General features: G+C 42.4%; 1 protein-coding gene across 10 annotated transcripts in view; it reads left to right on the top strand.

Moving 5' to 3' along the window:
- Positions 1–22,767, top strand: part of GRK4 (G protein-coupled receptor kinase 4) — a 304,831-nt gene that overhangs the window by 45,102 nt on the left and 236,962 nt on the right. For 9 of the 10 annotated variants that reach the window (XM_056555006.1, XM_056555016.1, XM_056555011.1 and 6 more), the window contains one exon: positions 3,511–3,560. In XM_056555006.1, the coding sequence (XP_056410981.1) occupies positions 3,511–3,560 (50 nt within the window). Of the gene's footprint in view, positions 1–3,510; positions 3,561–10,323; positions 10,578–22,767 lie in introns of those variants that run through there. The other variant, XM_056555007.1, reaches the window with a different exon arrangement.

The following is a 22,767-nucleotide window of genomic DNA, read 5'->3' on the forward strand; positions in this document are numbered from 1 at the left end:
CGCTGTGTGCGGGCTTCCGTGTTCAGGGCCGCCCCTCGTAATGTCATGCCTGCCCCCTCCTGACGTCACGCCCGCCCCCTCAATGAAAGTCTATGGGAAGGGAGCGAGACGCCCCCTTCCCATAGACTTTCGTTGAGGGGGCGGGCGTGACGTCACGAGGGGGCGGGCGTGACATCACGAGAAGCAGGGCAGCGGAGTACCCTTTTAAGATTCCAAAAAACTAAATTTCATGAAGTTCTATGAATCCCTATGAAGACTTTCCTCATAAAAGGGGAAATATTATTTTTAAAGCATTACTGTCATTTATAAAAATTTAAGATTATAAGGGACACCTTTATAGTTTATGTAAGGGAAGTAACAAAAGCAGCTGGAACTAAAAAAAAAATTATCCAGAAACTTTCAAGTTTTAAATCAGATGTTCTTTCAGGTCAAATAAAACATCAAAAGAAAAAAAGTACTGACCCAAAATACTGACCAAAAATGCAGCATATAAACACAACCTTAGTTGTTTCAACCACTGCCTTGCTTTCTCATCAACCATTCAGGCTTATATAACGGATTGTATGTACAGAAGAATTCCATCAGGCAGTCATGAAATCCTCTGAAGATCTATTTGTGTCATCTGCTCCTGACAACAGAGGGTTCTAAGCAGTGGCATTTGGTTAGATTTTGGAGTTTGAAGAGGTCCTGCAAGAGAGTACATTCCACAAATGCAATATTGAAGGGTGGTCTATTCCCCAATATAATTGTTGTTGGGAACCTGCACAATGATGTGGTCTGCAAGGTATCTGCAATGTTAACCAAAAGGTAAGTGGTTAAAGGGGTACTCCGGTGCTTAAACATCTTATCCCCTTTCCAAAGGATAGGAGATAAGATGCCTGATCGTGGGGGTCCCGCCGCAGGGGACTGCCGTGATCTTGCACGCAGCACCCCAGTTAAAATCAGTCCCTGGAGCATGTTCGCTCCGGGTCTGATTACCGGCGACCACGGGGCCGGCGGTGTGTGACGCCACGCCTCCGCCCCCGTGTGACATCATGCTCCGCCCCTCAATGCAAGCCTATGGGAGGGGGCGTGGTCGCCGGTAATCAGACCCGGAGCGAACATGCTCCGGGGACGGATTTTAACTGGGTTGCTGAGTGCAAGATCACGGGAGTCCCCAGCGGCGGGACCCCCGCAATCAGGCATCTTATCTCCTATCCTTTGGATAGGGGATAAAATGTCTAAGCGCCGGAGTACCCCTTTAATGTACTCAAGTCATAAAAATGTGATGGGGGCACTAGTTGGTGGTGTCAAGAAGTACCTGGAACTGGCCTCACTTTTGTTTTTAATATTAGCCCCCTATGTACAGTATCTGACATAAATTATTCATATATATATATATATATATATATATATATATATATATATACATACACACAGAAGGAAATGCGAGTACAGCACACCGGAGTAGTCCCACAGTAGATGGGTGCAAGCCAAAATCAACAGTCCCAGTCGCAGACTGTATAGTCAATATCCAGAATTGGTATTAGGCAGCACACCAAGTAGTGTTCAAATCAAAGTGCGGTTTAATATCCCATATCAAGATACAACGTTTCCGCAGTAGGAGGTCGAGATATTTGCATGGGACTTTAAACAAAAACCCCGACCCTCACAAATGGGCGTAGTTAAGGGTTAAATTAATTATCCTATATTTTAAGTGGACATATAAGTAACATGTGACAAAGTATTATGGAAATATCTCCAGCCGTTTGGAAGTTATGCAGTAACATATATTTCCCATTGACTTGTATGGGACTTAAAACATAAACCCCGCCCCTGGCAAATGGGGGTGAGTAAGGGTTAAATCACCTATCCTATGTTTGTTGTTGACATATAAGTAACATGTGTGCCAAGTTTCATGTTAATATCTTTAGCCGTTTGAAAGTTTTTGTGGAACATACACACACACACACATACATACATACATATATATACACATATATACATACATACACACATACATACATACACACATATATACATACATACACACATACATACATACACACATATATACATACATACATATATACATACACACATATATACTTACATACATATATACATACATACACACATATATACATACACACATATACACACATACATACATACACACATATATACATACACACATATACACACCTACATACATACACACGTTGAGTTTTATATATATAGATAGATATGGATTTTTGTTTAGCTTCAGTATGAAGATTATGGTGGTCTGTTTAAAAACAAATCATTGACAATTGAAAGAAGATAACATAGTATTGCGTCTGAACATCTTTGATCTCTGAATAGATTTCTGAATACAGTAACCCCCCGACCTACGATGGCCCCGACATATGATGAAATCGACATACGATGGCCTCTCAGAGGTCATCGCATGTCGATGTCAGCATCGACATACGATGCTTTTATATGTCGGGGCCATCGCATTAACTGCTATCCGACAGTGCAAAATGCTTAAGCTGCTGTCGGATAGCAGTTTAAGCATCCCTGGCAGGTTCACTTACCTATCCCCGCTGCTCAGGGTCCACTTCGCGATCCTCCGGCGTCTTCTGTATCTTCTCCAGGGTCCGGGCCTCGCTTTCCGGCGTCGTTATTATGTCACTACGCACGCCGTACCGATGCGGAAGAAGCTGGAGGATCCCGAAGAAGACACCGGAGCAGCGGGACAGCATCGGGAGCCCCTGGGACAGCATCGGGAGTGGTGAGGACGCGGTCCGGAGCGGCGGGGACAGGTGAGTATTCCTTCCTATACTTTACATTGCACGGATCCCTCAACATACGATGGATTCGACAAACGATGGGTCGTTTGGAACGAATTACCATCGTATGTTGAGGGACCACTGTATTGTTTAGAGACCTCGAACTCCAGAATGTCTGTTGCTGGTCATCTGCTACTCATTGTAGTTCTCAAGACCGGCTACAACTATAAAATTGTGATCAACAGTGTGAAGTATATATTTTCATGTAAAAAATTTTAAAGGATTTACAATAGAGATGAGCGAACTTAAATTCGATTCGTCACGAACTTCTCGGCTCGGCAGTTGATGACTTTTCCTGCGTAAATTAGTTCAGCCTTCAGGTGCTCCGGTGGGCTGGAAAAGGTGGATACATTCCTAGGAAAGAGTCTCCTAGGACTGTATCCACCTTTTCCAGCCCACGGGAGCACCGGAAAGCTGAACTAATTTATGCAGGAAAAGCCATCAACTGCCGAGCCGAGAAGTTCGTGACGAATCGAATTTACTGTAAGTTCGCTCATCTCTAATTTACAATGTAAGCTTTATCTGTAATATGGATTGGTCCTCTCTGCTGACCTGGAGTCCTGACTTGGCGTATTGAATATACTGTATATTTGTTATAAAGGGAAAGAGATTGCATTTTATACATTTATATAAGCTTTTTGTCCTTTTTTCCATTCTTCTTCTGTGAATTAATATATCCTGTTTGATTTAATTTCAGATTTTTTTTCACATTTGATACATTTTTGCTGAGAATCCTTCCAAGAAAAGGTAACAAAGAAAACATTTCATATTAGATATAAAAGTATTTTGAACTTTAAAGTCTGCCTGTCACTTTTCATGATAATCTGTCATGTGCGCCTACATGAGGAGTCGCACTTTTTTGGCCTTTATATACCGTATTTTTCTCCATATAAGACGCTCCGGCACATAAGACGCACCCAATTTTATAGGGTGAAAATCTAGAAAAAAAAGATTCTGAACCAAATACAATGTAAAGTATAGAACAGTGATCTTCAACCTGCGGACCTCCAGATGTTGCAAAACTACAACTCACAGCATGCCCGGACAGCCGTTGCAAAACTACAACTCCCAGCATGCCCGGACAGCCGTTGGCTGTCCGGGCATGCCAGGAGTTGTAGTTTTGCAACATCTGGAGGTCCGCAGGTTGAAGACCACTGGTATAGGAGGTAATACTCACGTGTCCCCGCCACTCCGGACCCATCACCGCTCGTCACCGCTGCCCTGAATGTCGCCCTACATCGCTGTCGCCGTGTCACCGTCACTCCGGAACATCTCTGCTGCATGCCGCTCCTATTGGATGACGGGACGGCGTGCACGACGACGTGATGACGACGAAGGAGAGCGCCGGCCATGCAGGGGATCCCGGCACGGAGCAGACACCGAGGAGGCAGGTAAGGTCCCTCCCGGTGTCCTGTAAGCTGTTCGGAACGCCGCGATTTCACAGTGGCGGTCCCGAACAGCCCGACTGAGCAGCTGGGTTACTGTCACTTTTGCTTCAGATGCGGCGGTCAGCTTTGATTGCCGCGTCTGAAGGGATAATACAGGGCATCACCGCGATTGGTGATGTCCTGTATTAGCCGCGCGTCCCGGCCGTTGATGGCCGCAGGGACCACCACGGTATTTGCCATATAAGATGCACCAACTCCCCCCCCCCCCATAGCAGCATAGAAGACATTATATTACAGTACTGAGCAGTGTAAGCTGTGAAGTAGGTACCCAATACAGTGATCCCTCAACTTACAATGGCCTCAACATATAATAGTTTCAACATACAATGGTATTTTCTGGACCATTGTAACTTGAAACCAGACTCAACATACAATGCTATGGACAGTCCAGATCTGCGAAATGTGTCAATGGCTGGAAGAAGTGACCAATTAGAATGAGCATTCACTGGTAAAACCCCTGTATTACTGAATTGTATGCACAGAATTCCTGTCTGGTGGCGCCCCCTGCAGTACAGGGAGGTATTACATGTTCTGTACTCTTTACCTGTGCCAGGGTTAGCTGCTCCTTTGGAGACCAGGTAAGGGCGGCTCCATTTTACTTTTTTTTGGACGTTGCGTGTACTGTTCAGGACCCTGAAGAAGCTCCTGTCCTCTACATAGACAGTGATTTACAGTTCCCTGCAGCTCTTACTTTTATATGTAAGAACTTGCTTTATCTGTATTAGTTATCTACTTATTTTTGTTTAATCCTCCCTTATTTTTTCTATCTTTGGATTGCATTTTGGTGCCTTCAGAACCAATTACCAGGTTTCCATAGAGTTATGGTCTCAACATACAATGGTTTCATTGTATGTTGAGACCATAGTATAGTACAGTGGTCCCTGCAACTTGAGGGACCACTGTACTATAGTTTTTTGTAGTCTCTTTGCAGTCTGTGTTTGCTTTTTGGCTCTTTCCAATAACTCTACTCCCATCTTCCTCCTAACCACTTCACTCTCCGTAGACTTGTATGGTCAACATGTAACCTGATCCTTTAGAGAACTGTTCGGTTCACACTACGTTTTGTACTCGGGTTCCCGTATACGGCTGTGAGGGGGGGCGGGGCTTAATCGCGGCGCCCACACTCAGCCGTATAGGGGAACCGTATTTAATGCATGTCTATGAGCCAACCGGAGTGAACCGCAGCCTCCGGTCGGCTAAGTTTTCGGCCGTATGCGGTTTTCCGACCGTAGGCAAAAACGCAGTCGACCCCGCCCCCCTTCCTCCTTCCAGCCGTATACGGGAACCATAAGTACAAAACGTAGTGTGAACCCAGTCTGTCTTGTAAACACAAGATGGATTTTAGTTGTGTTTTAGAGTGAATGATAGTTTAGAGAGGTGTCAGGATTGGAGCCTGATAAAAGGAGAAAAAAATGTTGTACTGAGTCCTAAGACCACTTTGGGTGGGGTGGGGGCATACTGTAAGGAGCTGGTCATTTCATTATAGGGTTCCAGTAATAATGTTTGGAGAATACAGTGGGGATCAAAAGTTTGGGCACCCCAGGTAAAAATTTGTATTAATGTGCATAAAGAAGCCAAGGAAAGATGGAAAAATCTCCGAAAGGCATCAAATTACAGATTAGACATTCTTATAATATGTCAACAAAAGTTAGATTTTGTTTCCATCATTTACACTTTCAAAATAACAGAAAACAAAAAAATGGCGTCTGCAAAAGTTTGGGCACCCTGCTGAGTTAATATCTTGTACTGCCCCCTTTGGCAAGTGTCATGGCTTGTAAACCCTTTTTGTAGCCAGCCAAGAGTCTTTCAATTCTTGTTTGAGGTATCTTTGCCCATTCTTCTTACAAAAGTCTTCCAGTTCTTGGAGATTTCTGGGCTGTCTGTCACGCACTGCTCTTTTAAGGTCTATCCATAGATTTTCAATTATGTTGAGGTCAGGAGATTGTGAAGGCCATGGCAAAACCTTCAGTTTACGCCTCTTGATGTAATCCCCCGTGGATTTCGAGGTGTGTTTAGGATCATTATCCATTTGTAGAAGCCATCCTATCTTTAACTTAAGCTTTTTCACAGATGGCATTAAGTTAGCATCCAAAATTTGCTGAAATTTTATTGAATCCATTTTTCCTTCAACTTGTGAGATGTTCCCTGTGCCACTGGCTGCAATACAACCCCAAAGCATGATTGATCCACCCCCATGCTTAACAGTTGGACAGAGGTTCTTTTCATTAAATTCTGTTCCCCTTCTTCTCCAAACGTACCTTTGCTCATTCCGGCCAAAAAGTTAAATTTAAACCTCATCGGTCCACAGACCTTGTTTCCAAAATGCATCAGGCTTGTCTATATGTTAATTTTCAAAGTTCAAACACTGATTTTTGTGGTGAGGACATAGAAGAGGTTTTCTTCTGATGACTCTTCCATGAAGACCATATTTGTACAAGTATCTCTTTATAGTGGAATAGTGTACCACAACTCCAGTGTCTGCCAGATCTTTCTGGAGGGATTCTGCAGTCAAACGTGGGTTTTGAATTGTTTTTCTCACAATCCTGCAAGCTGCTCTGTCTGATATTTTTGTTGGTCTTCCAGATCTTGATTTAACTTCCACTGTTCTTGATGACTGCCATTTCTTAATTACATTCCGAACAGAGGATATTGACATGTGAAAACGTTTTGCTATCTTCTTATAGCCTTCTCCAGCTTTGTGAACGTCAACTATTTTCAGTTTCAGATTTCTAGACAACTGCTTAGAAGAACCCATGGTGCTGATTGTTGAGGCAAGGTCAGATGAGTCTGGGCATTAAAAACCTTTGAGATTGACATCACCTGGTCTTCCCAGATGATGATTGAGAACAATCCATGACACTGGCAGGTCTCAGCTTTGTAAAGGGGGCGGTGCATGCTATAAATTCTGCAGGGTGCCCAAACTTTTGCAGACGCCATTTTTTGTTTTCTGTTATTTTGAAAGTGTAAATGATGGAAATAAAATCTAACTTTTGTTGACATATTATAAGAAGGTCTAATCTGTAATTTGATGCCTTTTGGAGATTTTTCCATCTTTCCTTGGCTTCTTTATGCACATTAATACAAATTTTTACCTGGGGTGCCCAAACTTTTGATCCCCACTGTAATTATTGCCGTGCAGCAAACGGTGGTGTAAGGGGTTCTAGCTGTCAATCACTTGCTGTATTAACCCTTGCATTCTATCTGGGGTTCTTTTAAGTTGAGTTGTTATTTTCTGTCCGGCAACAGTGCTCTCTGCTGACTTCTCTGCTTGTCTCTGGAACTGCACAGAGTAGAAGAGGTTTGCTATGGGGATTTGCTTCTACACTGGACAGTTCCCGAGACACGTGTCATCAGAGAGCACTTAGACATAAAAGAACAACTCAACTTCAGCAGCTCATAAGTACTGAAAGGCAAAGTGTATGCATAGTATGCAAAGTGTATGTATAGGAAATATACACATAAGTATAAAAGAACCCCAGGATTTAAAGGGGTATTCCAGGAAAAAACTTTTTTTTTTTTTTTAAATATCAATTGGCTCTAGAAAGTTAAACAGATTTGTAAATTACTTCTATTAAAAAATCTTAATCCTTCCAATAATTATCAGCTGCTGAAGTTGAGTTGACATCTCTCCTTGTCTCGAGAACTGCACAGAGTAGAAGAGGTTTGCTATGGGGATTTGCTTCTACACTGGACAGTTCCCGAAACAGCTGTCATCAGAGAGCACTTAGACAGAAAAGAACAACTCAACTTCAGCAGCTCTTAAGTACTGTAAGGATTAACATATTTTAATAGAAGTAATTTACAAATCTGTTTAACTTTCTGGAGCCAGTTGAGATATATATATATATATATATATATATATATATATATATATATGCACACAACGGGGGGGATTCATCAATCTATATAGAGTCATTTTAGGTGTATTTTCTTGCGCAAAATCTTGCACAAGGATATTTCCTGCGTTCTTTTTGTGCGTCTTTTTTGGTGGAACTTTTTCTAAAGATGTCACCCTTCAGGTGTACCGTAGAGCCGATTTTCCTGTAGACATGAATTTATTAACTGCGTCTTTTTTTTTTTTTTGCGCAAAAAAAGGACGCAAGTCTTATTTTCTTGCGCAAATATATACCAGCTCCGAGCACACGTACAAGTCTGCCTTATATTTTTTTCAAGAGCTGAGATGGGCTGGATTCTATTACTGCACATGATTTACAGAGACCCGTGCGCAAGTTTAGTAAATTTTGCGCAGGTAAATGACAAATACACTCAGCAGAAAGGGGTTAAAAAAGCTCTACCATACACTGATGTTGATGAATCCCCCCCAACAAGTATAAAAGAACCCCAGGGTTTAACCCCTTAAGGACTTAGGACGTACCTGTACGCCCTAAGCCCGCTCCCAGTGTTAAAAACGTGACCCCGCATCACACCGGGTCGGCCCTGGCTGCTAATCATAGCCGGGACCCTGGGCTAACAGCGCGCGGCATCAATTGTTGTGCCGCGTGCTGTTAAACCTTCAGACGCGGCGATCAAAGTTGACCGCCGCGTCTGAAAGTGAAAGTAAATGCTTCCCGGCAGCTCAATAAAATCGCAATTTTCTGATCAGCTGGGACGCAGGCGGAGGTCTCCTTACCTGTGTCCGCGGCGTCCGATCGGGGTTTGATTGCTCCAAGCCTGAGCTACAGGCTTGAGCAATCGAGCCCCTATCTCGCTGATCCGTGCAGAGCTATGGCTTTGCAGGGATCAGCATAGGAGATCAGTGTGTGCAGTGTTATAGGTCCCTATGGGAGCTATAACACTGCAAAAAAAAAGTTAACAAAGGTAATTTAACCCCTTCCCTAATAAAAGTTTAAATCACCCCCCTTTTCCCATAAAAAAAAAAAACTGTGTAAATAAAAATAAACATATGTGGTATCGCCTTGTGCGAAAATGTCCGAACTATAAAAATATATCATTAATTAAACCGCACGGTCAATGGCATGCGCACAACAAAATTCCAAAGTCCAAAATAACGTATTTTTGGTCAAAAAGTCAGATCAATAAAAAAATGGTACCGCTAAAAACGTCAGATCACGGCGCAAAAAATGAGCCCTCATACCGACCCATATGCAGAAAAATAAAAAAGTTATAGGGGTCAGAAGATGAGAATTTTAAACGTATACATTTTCCTGCATGTAGTTATGATTTTTTCCAGAAGTGCGACAAAATCAAACCTATATAAGTAGGGTATCATTTTAATTATATGGACCTACAGAATAAAGAGAAGATGTCATTTTTACTGAAAAATGTACTGCGTAGAAACGGAAGCCCCCAAAATGCCGTTTTTTGTCACACAATGATTTTTTTCCCATTTTGCTGTAGATTTTTGGGTAAAATGACTGATGTCACTGCAAAGTAGAATTGGTGGCGCAAAAAATAAGCCATAATATGGATTTTTAGGTGCAAAATTGAAAGGATTATGATTTTAAAAGGCGAGGAGGAAAAAACGAAAGTGCAAAAACCGAAAACCCCTCAGTCCTTAAGGGGTTAAAGGGGTTATCCAGGAAAAAACATATATATATATATATATATATATATATATATATATACAGGATGAGTATTTAACTCAGGGAGAGTTCACCACTCCTGTGACGGAGCTTTCAAGAAGGCCCCTCATCTCAGCCAAGCCAGATTACCCTGCTCTGTACTGACGAGGGGCAAGTACCCCGAAACAGCTGTCTGCAGATGGGTGCTCTTTTCTTCTGGAGAGAGAGTTCTGGCTTGGCAATAATCCCGATTAGCTTTTTATATTCAGTAACTGGAGCTAAGCTGATACCAGGGAACATATATATATATATGTTTTTTCCTGGATAACCCCTTTAAACCCTGGGGTTCTTTTATACTTGTTGTGTGTATTTTTACTATGCATACACTCTACGCAGCGTGTGTGCGCATCATTGACAAATCTCTGCTAGGTGAGCGCACAGCAAGCTGGCTGGAGCACGCTGGAGGTTCATTCTGCTTTCTGGGAGTGGTTTGGGCCATGTCCCCTCCTCACTATAGGCAGCACTGAGAGCAAAACAGGAAGGAAGGAGCCCAGCAGAGCAGATCAGCAGAGCTGGAGCACACACTACTCTATGTATACCCAATGCTAGGAGCCTGCACACAATGTGCTGTTGGAGATGAGGCTGCCCATGCCCAGGATCTATGCAACAAGAGGGCAGCTGCTAGTCGAGGACGCTTGCTAGGAACAGAGATGTGTGATCTGCGCTGCACTCATTCATGATCATGGAGATTGAAAACATTGTGGCCAACACTGTGTTGCTGAAAGCCAGGGAAGGTAAGAGGAGGCAGTGTGAGTGGGTGGGTGGAGAGCTGCAATGAGTACAGGCTGCTGCTCCATCTGCATGTACACAGGCATGTATGGTATGTGCAAAGGGGGCGATTGCTCTCCTGGGCATCTCAGCATTGCTCCCTGGGTTTATGGCATGAATAACCAGGGTGGCATCATACAGGACCAATACCGGCGTCTTCATGCAATGACTCCTGCACAGGCCAGCTCATCAATAACCATCTATGCTGCAGCTGAACCTATAGTGTGTAAACTGCTGCGGAACCTCATTGATTCATATATGACTTGCCTGTTGATAGTCCTATGTTAGAGTTGCCGGGGGGAGTGGATTCAGTGTTGCTTTTTGTATCACTTGTATCACTTGTATATATGACTTTTTGTGTATATATATATATATATATATGAGATGAGTGAACTTACAGTAAATTCGATTTGTCACGAACTTCTCGGCTCGGCAGTTGCTGACTTATCCTGCATAAATTAGTTCAGCTTTCAGGTGCTCCCGTGGGCTGGAAAAGGTGGATACAGTCCTAGGAGACTCTTTCCTAGGACTGTATCCACCTTTTCCAGCCCACCGGAGCACCTGAAAGCTGAACTCATTTACGCAGGAAAAGTCATCAACTGCCGAGCCGAGAAGTTTGTGATGAATCGAATTTACTGTAAGTTCGCTCATCTCTAAAATATATATATATATATATATATAATGACATTTTCAAGTCACTTGATGCAACTTTGGCGCAGGTCATATTCGATGAAAATAGTTTTTTTTATAAAAGCAATAAAATGGTCGCAGAGAGATGAATGAGCGCAGAAAAGCATTTGATTAGCAGTGGCTTTTATTGGGTCAGTTTACTTGCGCAGTGTGTTTAAAAAAAATAAATACAGATAATAGAATTGTCGCAGAGATATGAATGAGATTGGCGCAGAACTGGGTTAGGCTAGCAGCTACTTTTTTTTAATGGGTCAGCTTACCTGTGCACAAGGCTTCTGCAACGATATTATTGGCGCCGGTCAGGTTTCGAACATGTGAAAATTTTATGCAGGTTTCGACACAAAAAAGTGACAAGTTAGCAGTTCCACGTCGCACGCGCTCTGGGACCTGTGCGACAATTTGTTGCAAACAAGTTTATGGCTTAAGTTGACAGCTAAAATTATAGTGGATATTTTAGACTGTGTATGAATACAACCTTTAGCGGCGATTCCCTGACCAGGGTGTCTCCAGCTGTTGCAAAACTACAACTCCCAGCATGCCCGGACAGCCGAAGGCTGTCCGGGCATGCTGGGAGTTGTAGTTTTGCAACAGCTGGAGGCACCCTGATTAGGGAAATGCTCTCCTATAGAATAACTATCGGTGATAGTTGTTATACTTTTTAATAGTTTTTATTATTATTATTTTTTTTTTTTTACTGCAAAAACTTTTAACATGTGTGTTTACAACTTTGTTCTTCACCCCTTTTAAAAAAAATTGCTTGTATCGAAGTCCGGTGAAATAGTTTTTTTATTTTTATTTATTTTTTCTTAGCTTGTGTATACAATTACTAGTAATATAACTTTACATGATTGGAAGGCTAAACATATTCCTTTACTTTCAATTTAAAAAAAGAAAATGTTTTCAAAATAACTTAGTAGGAAATGAATTCGTCATACAGTATACACAATAAATGACACATTGACCATACATAGCAGGAATATTCCGCTACATTTTCTTTATACGAACGAGTGGTTGAGTTAGAAGTTCATAGTGTTGCCCTGCCAGCTGCCCCACACCTTTTTCTTCTCTTTTTCATTTTGTGTCAGAGGGAAATGGTAAACAAGCATGCCGATTCGGTGGCTGTGTTGGCTTGAAATTCGATTTCGGCTGCATTGATATTTTTCACTGTTTACACAATATAGAGCATATTTACAAATACAGACGGATTCTCCCGTATAGATTGTGCCGCTCACAGGTTTCTTTAACACAGTGCTGGCGGAGGAATAGAGCAATTTCTACAGCTGTGCTAGGAATTCTTTTGTAACATAAAGGCGTGTGTGTATATATATATATATATATAAGTCCAAGAGAGCAGCACTCGCAGGGTAGGTGCGTTCAGTTGCTGCAGATCCCGGTCACGAATCTCCCCAAGTAATAAACGAAAGGCAACCGCACTCCCATAAGATGCAAAAAAGTTGGGTCTTTATTCACACAAGCGTGAAGGTGGCGACGTTTCGGCTAGCTCACCTCGCCATTATCAAGCTTGATAATGGCTAGGTGAGCTAGCCGAAACGCCGCCACCTTCACGCTTGTGTGAATAAAGACCCAACTTTTTTGCATCTTATGGGAGTGCGGTTGCCTTTCGTTTATTATATATATATATATCAATGGATTTATGTGTTTATATTTTTTTCGTAACTTTGGCCCAATTCTTTGGCGCAGTATCTTTTTGCGCCAAAGTTTGATGCATTCTCTCTCCACTGTCATTGTTTAAACTTGCTCAAAGTCACACGGTCCTGTGTGTGATCTTTGCTTTGGTCAGTAGTTCATAATTTGAGCCAATCGATCTTTGGTGCAAATTTGCGCCTTTAGGTTTTTTTTTCCCCATTCAATTATGTACATGGAAAACACACAAAGCAATGACAGAAAATATAAAGGCATCAAAATAGATAAAAACTAAAAAAATTTTTGGGTGAAAGCAGCGACACTACTATCCTGCGCACTACTATCCTGCGACATAGTTGTCTCTGAGGGACCTTTACCCTCCGTTGAGCCAGCATTGGACATGGCCACACAGGTTCAGGAAAGGGAAGCACTAAAGGTAACCAAAAAAAAAATAAAAAAAAAAACTCAAATAAAAAATAAAATCCTTTTCACATGGTGGCTATAAACCCCACAAAAGAAAATAACTCGTGTCGCTTGCTGATATCCTGCAGGAGGGATTCCGAAATGGCTGCTCTACAGGGGAAAATACGCATCCTCTGTAGTGATAAGTTCTGTGTAAAAGGCGCTGATTTCGGCATTTGCGCCAAAATTACTAACAACGTGCGCCAAATGAAAAATTTGGCGCACGTTCCAAAAAAACCAAAGTGAGAAATAAAAAGGGTAAAAAGAAACTGTCAATAGACAAAATTGATAAATACCCCCCATACTGTACATTAGTTCATATACAAATATATATGTATGTGTATGTATATTTCTCCTAATGCTTTTCATGTTAACTGCTTTACCAATAGTGATTTGTGACATGTTTTTTGTTGTTGCTAATTTTTGCGGCTACTTCTACATTCAGCTGGGAATCGTACTGATCAAGTAGCTCAGTTACCCTTGCACTCCACCAGTCTTGTGTTTTGTTTCCACCCGTGTCATAAGGTTTTTTGTTTTTTTTAAACAATGTTAGTCATATGCCATTACAGGACTGTTTGTCGCCTATCGAAATCCATTTTTATTTTATTTATTGGTGGGGGGTTATAAAAACACATTGCCTAAGATGCTGTAAACATCTTGACTATTGTGTTTTAGAGCAAGGTTAGTCATATGGATGTCATGGAAATCTTTATACTGTCATAATGTTCAAGTGTAGGATCGTCAGCCAGGGTACCGAACTCCTGAACTGGACTGAGTGATATGTATGCTAAAATGTGTCAGTATTATCCTTAGGCTGTGTGTCAGAGGTATATTCCAGGATGTGGTATATAGTCCTGATGGAAGGCTCTCATATATGGCACTATATAACAGTGTTTTCAAACCAGGGTGCCTCCAGCTGTTGCAAAACTACAATGACTAGTGTGCCCGGACACAGCCTTTGGCTGTCAGGGCATATTGGAAGGTGTAGTTTTGCAATAGTTGGAGGCACCCTTGTTGGGAAACAATGCTATATAGGCATACTGTAGCATACATTACCCATAGGCTAGCATGTTAAAAAACTAAACAAAACTGTATACTGAGATATACCCTTATGAATGCTAAACAACATATGTTGGGTTGAGCTTTCCCAGCATACACACTTAATATTGGGCTCTTTATGTGATATGAACAGAGCCTGAGGATGGGGCGACTTTGTCCACATGACCAAAGATTGCCTTGCTGCACTGTTTGCATCATGTAGCATCACAGCTAAGGTCATAGATTAGGATTAAGTTGTGACGAACAATTAGCCATATTCGTGAACTGGCAGTCGAAAGAAATCCATCTCTGATGTGTTTTGTTTTATTGTTTGTTTGTTTTTTAACACTTAAGTTACAGTCGCTGATGTTTTGGGCTTCAGGGCGACCTCATTTACTTGCCTGAGATGCGAGACAGTGTAATCCACACAGCACGACATGACTGGTTTTGGTCATGCAAACTTTGCCATGGTCAGTGTTATTGTAAGTCTACATGTCTGCATGTCTTCTCACCTTAGGCTCCAGCAGGAGAATTTGAAAACCGGTTGCCGCCGTACCACATTAATTTTAATATGAGCTGGACAGAGTCAGTTAGTGAGTCCAGTTGGGTCCAAAAATGAATGGGGCACAGCAGGGTTACAGCGGCAACCAGTTTTCGAATTCTACCCCAGGATGCCCCAAGTGTAGTGTGAAAACAGCTTTTAGGGTAAAGTATTTTAATCTGCGGATGTACCGATGGCAGTCTGAAGAGCGAGCTCCCTGCTGCCGGGTAGCTCAATTTCGTGCTGTAGACACAGTGCCTGCTCTTGGAAGATGCGCAGCAGGAATCTGCTGCTACGAGCAGACACACAGAGTTAACTGGCCACAGCAAGGAGCCCGCTCTTCTGACTGTCTTCGGTGCATCTACAGCGTGAAATATGCTGCAGTTGCGCTCCGTATGACCCTACCCTTAGGGTCTATTTACACCTACAGTATACTATGCATATTTGAAGATTCAGATTTTAAGCTGCAGATTTCATTGTAGACTGCAGCTTCAAATACTGTGCATCAAATTTATGCAGAATACTGTACATGTGAATACATACTAAGGGCTTGTTCACAAAGGCGGATTTAATTTCCGATGTCGGAAAATCCGCTGCTGCCAAAAATCTGACATGGAGAGCCTGTCCCCATCAAAGTCACAGCGGGAAACAAACTGCTAACTCGCAATAAAATCCACCCATGTGAACATGCTCTTAGACTCTTTTATCACAGATTGTTGTTTACATAGTTCATAACGGTCCATCAAGTTCAACTTATATGTCCCTATTGTGTTGATCCAGAAGAAGTAAAAAAAAAAAAAACCTTATGAGGTTGATGCCAATTGCCACATACCAGAGGGAAAAATTCCATCTGCTGTAGTAAATGCAGTCTGCTATATAATACACTTGCTTTCTGCTGTCAGATTTGCAGGACTGAGAAGGAATCAGAGTTTTAGGCTTGGCTTTCACTTGGGCAAAAACACCCAAAAAATGCCACAACTGCCACACAACGTTTTGTTTGGTGAAAAAAAACTTCCTTTTCCAGATATTAGCTAAAAGTTAATAGGGGTTTATGAAATCCCATAAACCTTTGATGTAAACTAATTGACTGAACACTACAGTGACCCACCCCCCCCCCCCCAACCTACGATGGCCCCGACATACGATCATTTCAACATACGATGGCCTCTCAGAGGCCATCGCATGTTGAAGGCAGCATCAACACACGATGCTTTTGTATGTCGGGGCCATCGCATAAACGGCTATCCGGCAGCGCAGACTGCTTCAGCTGCCACCGGATAGCCGTTTACAATGCCCCGTGTGGTCCGCTGATGATCACTTACCTGTCCTGGGGGCTCCGGCGCATCCTCTTAGGGATCCCCTGCATCATCGGCGCTCTCCATCGTTGTCATCACGTCGCTGCGCACGCCGCCCCGTCATCCAATAGGAGCAGCGTGCGTAGCGACGTGATGGCGGCGACGGAGAGCGAGGATGCCGGGGAAGCAGAGGCCTTGCCGGAGCGTCGGGGACACCCCGGGGACGCGGCGACAGCGATGGAAGGCGACATCCAGAGCAGCGGTAACGAGCGGTGACGGTCTGGAGCGGCGGGGACACGTGAGTATAACCTCCAATACCAGTGGTCTACAACCTGCGGACCTCCAGATGTTGCAAAACTACAACTCCCAGCATGCCCGGACAGCCGTTGGCTGTCCAGGCATGCTGGGTGTTGCAGTTTTGCAACATCTGGAGGGCCGAAGGTTGTAGACCACTGTCCTAAATTTTACATTGCACAGATCCCTCAACATACGATGGTCCATATGGAACGGATTACCATCGTAGGTTGAGGGACCACTGTATTTTAAATCTGCAGCTTTAAATCCCGCACTGCAAAAAACAAATGCAAAAAATAATGTCTGAACGTCTTACATGTTCTCCATTTATGATCTGTTCCTGACTTTGGGTTTTTAATTGCAATTATTGAATACAAATTTGAACACCCTAATCCCAAGGGGGCACAGCTCTTGAAGCATGCCAGAAACACCTTTGTTGTAACTTTAAGTGTCTCCGCTTATGGACCCCCATGAATTTAAACCTGAGCTTTTTCCGAGATTTCATAAACACGTATATTTAAGGTTCATCCGCATTTCACGTCTGGTATGAAAATTGTAAATATGCCATGTATCCACAGTTAGCCTAATTCTTTGCTTGTAGCACTATGTAAGACTCATCAGCATAGACCATTGCCTATGGACCTTTGGGAGATTAACCCTTTAATCGCGTATAGGTGCTCTCCTCCAGAACTCTTGTTATGTCAGCAGGCTTATGAGTCTGCCCTGTTTATTACAATTGGTAATGTGTTCTGTGCTAAATTACCCCAAGTGATGTAGTGTGCCGGAGCTGAAAAACATTAGCTCATTTTCTACGGGGCCTCATTTCAGAATCCCAGAGGCACACAAGTACTTAAACATATTCCTGAGAACATTTCTAACTTTAGACACAACTTTCTATATTTAAACTGGCTATCTGAATTTCTTGCCTATTATTCAGCATGTATTGTACATTCCAATAGTGTAACGTCCAGGCAGTGAGCAGAGAAGGTGATCTGCTGTTGTTGGACATCTAAGAGCCTTAGAACAATTCTTCTCATATTTCCATGAATGGTGTAAAACATTAAATCCAATATTCGGTTGTCACTTTTTTTTTGTTTTTGTTTATTTTTGCGGTTTACTTGAGTGTCATTCCCATTGTCTATTAAGATGAAGCACAGATTTCATTTTCTACTTGCCTTTTGGATGTGCTTTCTTATGTGCTTTCTGGTGCCCTCTGTTCAGAAATGTATTTTGCATAACCAGCTAAGGGAAGTGAATTTCGTTCTACATATATATCAAATTTGGGAAAATGGTTGTCACTTTTCCAGCCTATTCAAGGAGGGTCATGACTGACTAAGCCACTGGAGCTGCTTGACTGGAGGTTTGGATCTCGGCAAAAAGGAGAATGTTTCCCCATACCCTTTTACCAGGATCTGATTGTTCATTGATCGAAAAACAAAAAACTACATAGTGGATCTTCCTTGCTGATGCTCAAAGAGATTTCAGGGGGTCGGATCGCTGGGAGAATTCCCCATGATCTCCAGAAAAGGCCCTCGCTCCCTGCACATCCTGGAGCAGCAAACGTAACGTCATCCATTCATTTCTATGGGAGTGCCTGAGTGCTGTACTCGGGAATATCCAGTTCTTCCATAGGAATAAATGGATGATGTGGCGTCGGTAACTTCATGACATGCGGAGAGTTGTGGCCACCTTTAAATAAATCCCCCCCATGATCTCCAGAACAGTGTCCTGGCTCCTTTGAATGGAGCGATGGGTTAGCATGCCTGCTGCTCTCTTCATTGTGTACAGAGCCATCTGACATAGTCAAACACATGCATGCTGATCCTTTAAAGAGGTATTCCATAGAAATGTCTTTAATTTTAAGACTGACTAGGGTGTCAGGAAAATGTACTCTGCTTAAGTCGATCCTCTGGGGGTGGTGTTTCAACTATGCCAATCCCCGCTTTAACTGGTTCTTGTACTTTGTCCCTACACATAGAAATGCACTGATTGACTAAGTGAATATTTCCTATGTGATGGGACAGGAAGCACTGTCAGGGACAGCAGTACTGACAGCAGGGAATGGCATTGGCGTAGGATCTGGCCAACTGGCTAATGTGTATTAGGCCCTCCTGACTCTACCCTGACTGATATTGGGAGGGAGAAAAGGGACAGGCGTGTTGTATTTTAGTTGGCTGATTCTTTTTGTTCACATGGAGGTAATCCTCGTCTACCCATTCAGAACACATGCACACTTGGTTGAACCAAGCATTTGTGTGTATGGGGTGAGCAAGAGAGACAGAGATTGGCTGAATAAACTTTAAACCAGCAGCTATTCAAAGTGTATGAGCAACTTTAGAATACCACAGCTACCAACACTGTTTGGTTCACGTGAATGGGAAACGTTACTGGGCATAATCTGTTACCTTTTGGAAAGGTCATTGTACAGGAAAGGGGAGGCTGAACTACTGTCACCTTTCGCTGTAAAGCTGTTCCAGCAGCCACCTCTTTATAATCACAGACAGAACAGGAAGTCTAAGCTTAGTTTTAGGCCTATTGGTAAAAATGAAAATGGCAAGATTTCAGGATTCTTGTATAATATAGATACTAAAATGAAAAATTTTAGTAAATTTCACCTAAATTCTTAAAAAATGTTTAACTTTAAAAGCTTGATTTTAAACAATAGATTGTTAAAGTGAATGGGACTTCAGAAAATAATCAACAAGCAAGGTATACAATTGTATTCAGACAGGTTTGGCTTTGTTTAGGGAATCGTCAGGGTCAAAAAACGGAACGGAATAGTCCTAGTACTGTATATCCAGCAATTTACTGATCTTCTTGGAATAGTTCTGTTTAGACATGAGTGATCCAATGGCTCTCATGTCTCATTTCTTGCAGTAGAATTGCACATGGAGGGCAAAGCTATAGTGGTTGGGCAGACAACAATATTCTAAATAGCACATCCTAGTGAGAGGTTGTTATAGGTCATAGAGTCGGGTAATTTCAAGCAGAACCCGATAGCACATTTATGGTCATACATTTGTGTTTTATGATAGTGTCCACTGACAAGGTGGTTTGTCAATGGCAGATCTTAGGGGTATCCGCAGGTATTTCGAGGTCCATGACAACTTCCTGTTGACGCATTTCATGCAATTTCTCACCAATTCTTTTTTTTACAGAGGCTTTGATAAGTGGCAACCATACCTTGTTGAGCTTCTGTTACGAATATTGGTCCATCTGCAAAAATAGGAAGAAGTCCAGTTTAATAATGAATGAAGACACTGAAATAGTATCGATCCTACCACTATTAACTTTCAAGTAGCATTTTCTGATTATGGGTAAATTAGGAGATGAAACAAATATCTACCTCATCCTGTCCAGTCTGCTGTTCTGAAGCAGCACAATATCTGTCTACTTGTCTCCTGGTAATAGTTTTATTGATCTGCATTGCCCAGATACATCCTCTTTCTTTTTTTTCCCTCCACGCTGCTCTTGTCTCCTTATGGAGAGATATAGAACCATGCACTTAAAGCTCCGATCCCCAGGTGACCCAGACTGCACATTTTCTAGCCATTAACAAGGATTCCCTCAGTGTAGATGGTTCTTCAGGCACATGGGGATGATGTCTTTAGGGCTGTCTCAGTAGAATGGATTTATGCATCTCCACAGTCATTGATTGACTATTGACAGTCAGGGTTTACAGAGGAAACCTGAAACCTTCCTTCAAAGCCACAGTGAGATCATTTCCTTTAATACACTGGATTTTAACTCTTGTAAAGCCCATCATTCATGCAGCCATCGTATCCAGCTGTCTAAGTTAAATGTCTTTGAATACTGTAGAATATTTTTCTAAACAGCCCCCTGTTTATTAGCTAAGGCTATGTTCACACTATTGTGTCTCAACGGATTCCATTAACCCCTTTAAGGACTCAGCCCATTTTCACCTTAAATGGGTACTCCGCTGCTCAGCATTTGGAACAAACGGTTCCGAACGCTGGAGCCGGGAGCTCGTGACGTCATAGCCTCGCCCCCTCATGATGTCTCGCCCCGCCCCCCTCAATGCAAGTCTATGGGAGGGGGCGTGACGGCTGTCACGCCCCCTCCCATAGACTTGCATTGAGGGGCGTGTCATCATGAAGGGGCGTGGCTATGACATCACGAGGTCCCTGCTCCAGCATTAGGAACAGTTTGTTCTAAACGCTGAGCAGCAGAGTACCCCTTTTAAGTACTCAAAACAAGCTTCATTTTTGCACTTTAGTTTTTTCCTCCTCACCTTCTAAAAATCATAACGCATTCAATTTTGCACCTAAAAATCCATATGATATAAGGGCTTGTTTTTTGCGTCATCAATTGTACTTTGTAATAACATTACTTATTTTATTACATAATCTGCGGCGAAACAAAAGAAAAATTATTTGTGGGGTGAAATGAAAAAAAAAATGACATTTTGCTTAATTTTAGGGCTTCTGTTTCTACGCAGTGCACTTTTTGGTAAAAATTACACATTATCTTTATTCTGTAGGTCCATACGGTTACAGGGATACCCAATTTATGTAGGTTTTATTTATTTTACTACTTTCCAAAATTATAACTGCATGCACCAAAATTTGTATGTTTTAAAATTATCTTCTGACCGCTATAACTTTTTATTTTTCTGCGTACGGGGCTATATGAGGGCTCATTTTTTTTTGCCTTGGTCTGTAGTTTTTATCGGTACCATTTTTGTTTTGATGAGACTTTTTGATCGCTTTTTATTAATATTTGTATGGTATATAAAGTGACCAAAAATTCACGATCTTGGACTTCACGATTTCATTACGTGTACACCATCGACCGTGCAGTTTAGCTAACCTTATATAATAGTTTGGACATTTTACGCACATGGCAGTACCACATATTTTTTTAATATTACATTATTTTATTTAAAAATAGGAAAAGGGGGGTGATTAAAACTTTTATTAGGGGGGCTTATTCACTTGTATGTATTTTATTTATAAATTTTTAGCATGCAGTAGTAGATCGCCGATTGGATGACCAGGAGGCAGGTGAGGACCCTCCTGTCATCTAGTAAGCTGATCGGGATATCGCGATTCTGTTGCGATAGTCCCGATCAGCTCTGCTGAGCTGCCGGGATAGCTTTACTTTTACTTTAGACTCCGCGATCAACTTTGATTGCGGCATCTAAAGGGTTAATGCAGGGCATCGGCCTGATCAGTGGTGCCCGACATTAGCAGTAGGTCCTGGCTGCCCGTACCAACCGGGAGTGATTTAGTGCATGCCCGTAGGCATTAACTAAACTGCTCGTGAGAATGGTTTAAACCCTGTTAGCAGGACCCAGGGTGTACAGGTACGCCCTGAGTCCTTAAGGAGCAGGACGTCAGGGCGTACCTGTATGCCCTGCATCCTTAACCCCTTAAGGACGCAGGACGTAAATGTACGTCCTGGTGCGGTGGTACTTAACGCACCAGGACGTACATTTACGTCCTGTGCATAACCGCGGGCATCGGAGCGATGCACGTGTTATGCGCGGCTGATCCCGGCTGCTGGTCGCAGCCAGGGACCCGCCGGCAATGGCCGACGCCCGCGATCTCGCGGGCGTCCGCCATTAACCCCTCAGGTGCCGGGATCAATACAGATCCCGGCATCTGCGGCAGTGCGCGATTTGAATGAATGATTGGATCTCCCGCAGCGCTGCTGCGGGGATCCGATCATTCAGAACGCCGCGCGGAGGTCCCCTCTCCTTCCTCCGTCTGGCTCCCGGCGTCTCCTGCTCTGGTCTGTGATCGAGCAGACCAGAGCAGAAGTCCCTATGGGGACTATTCAAGTGTAAAAAAAAATGTAAAAGTAAAAAAAAAGTGAAAAATCCCATCCCCCAATAAAAAAGTAAAATGTCTGTTTTTTCCTATTTTACCCCCAAAAAAGCGTAAAAATTTTTTTTATAGACATATTTGGTATCGCCGCGTGCGTAAATGTCCGAACTATTAAAATAAAATGTTAATGATCCTGTACGGTGAACGGCGTGAACGAAAAAAAAAAAAAAGTCCAAAATTACTACTTTTTTAATACATTTTATTTAAAAAAATTATAAAAAATGTATTAAAAGTTTTTTATATGCAAATGTGGTATAAAAAAAAAGTACAGATCATGGCGCAAAAAATGAGCCCCCATACCGCCGCTTATACGGAAAAATAAAAAAGTTTGAGGTCATCAAAA

This window comes from Hyla sarda, chromosome 1 (assembly GCF_029499605.1).
Source record: "Hyla sarda isolate aHylSar1 chromosome 1, aHylSar1.hap1, whole genome shotgun sequence".
Taxonomy (NCBI): domain Eukaryota; kingdom Metazoa; phylum Chordata; class Amphibia; order Anura; family Hylidae; genus Hyla; species Hyla sarda.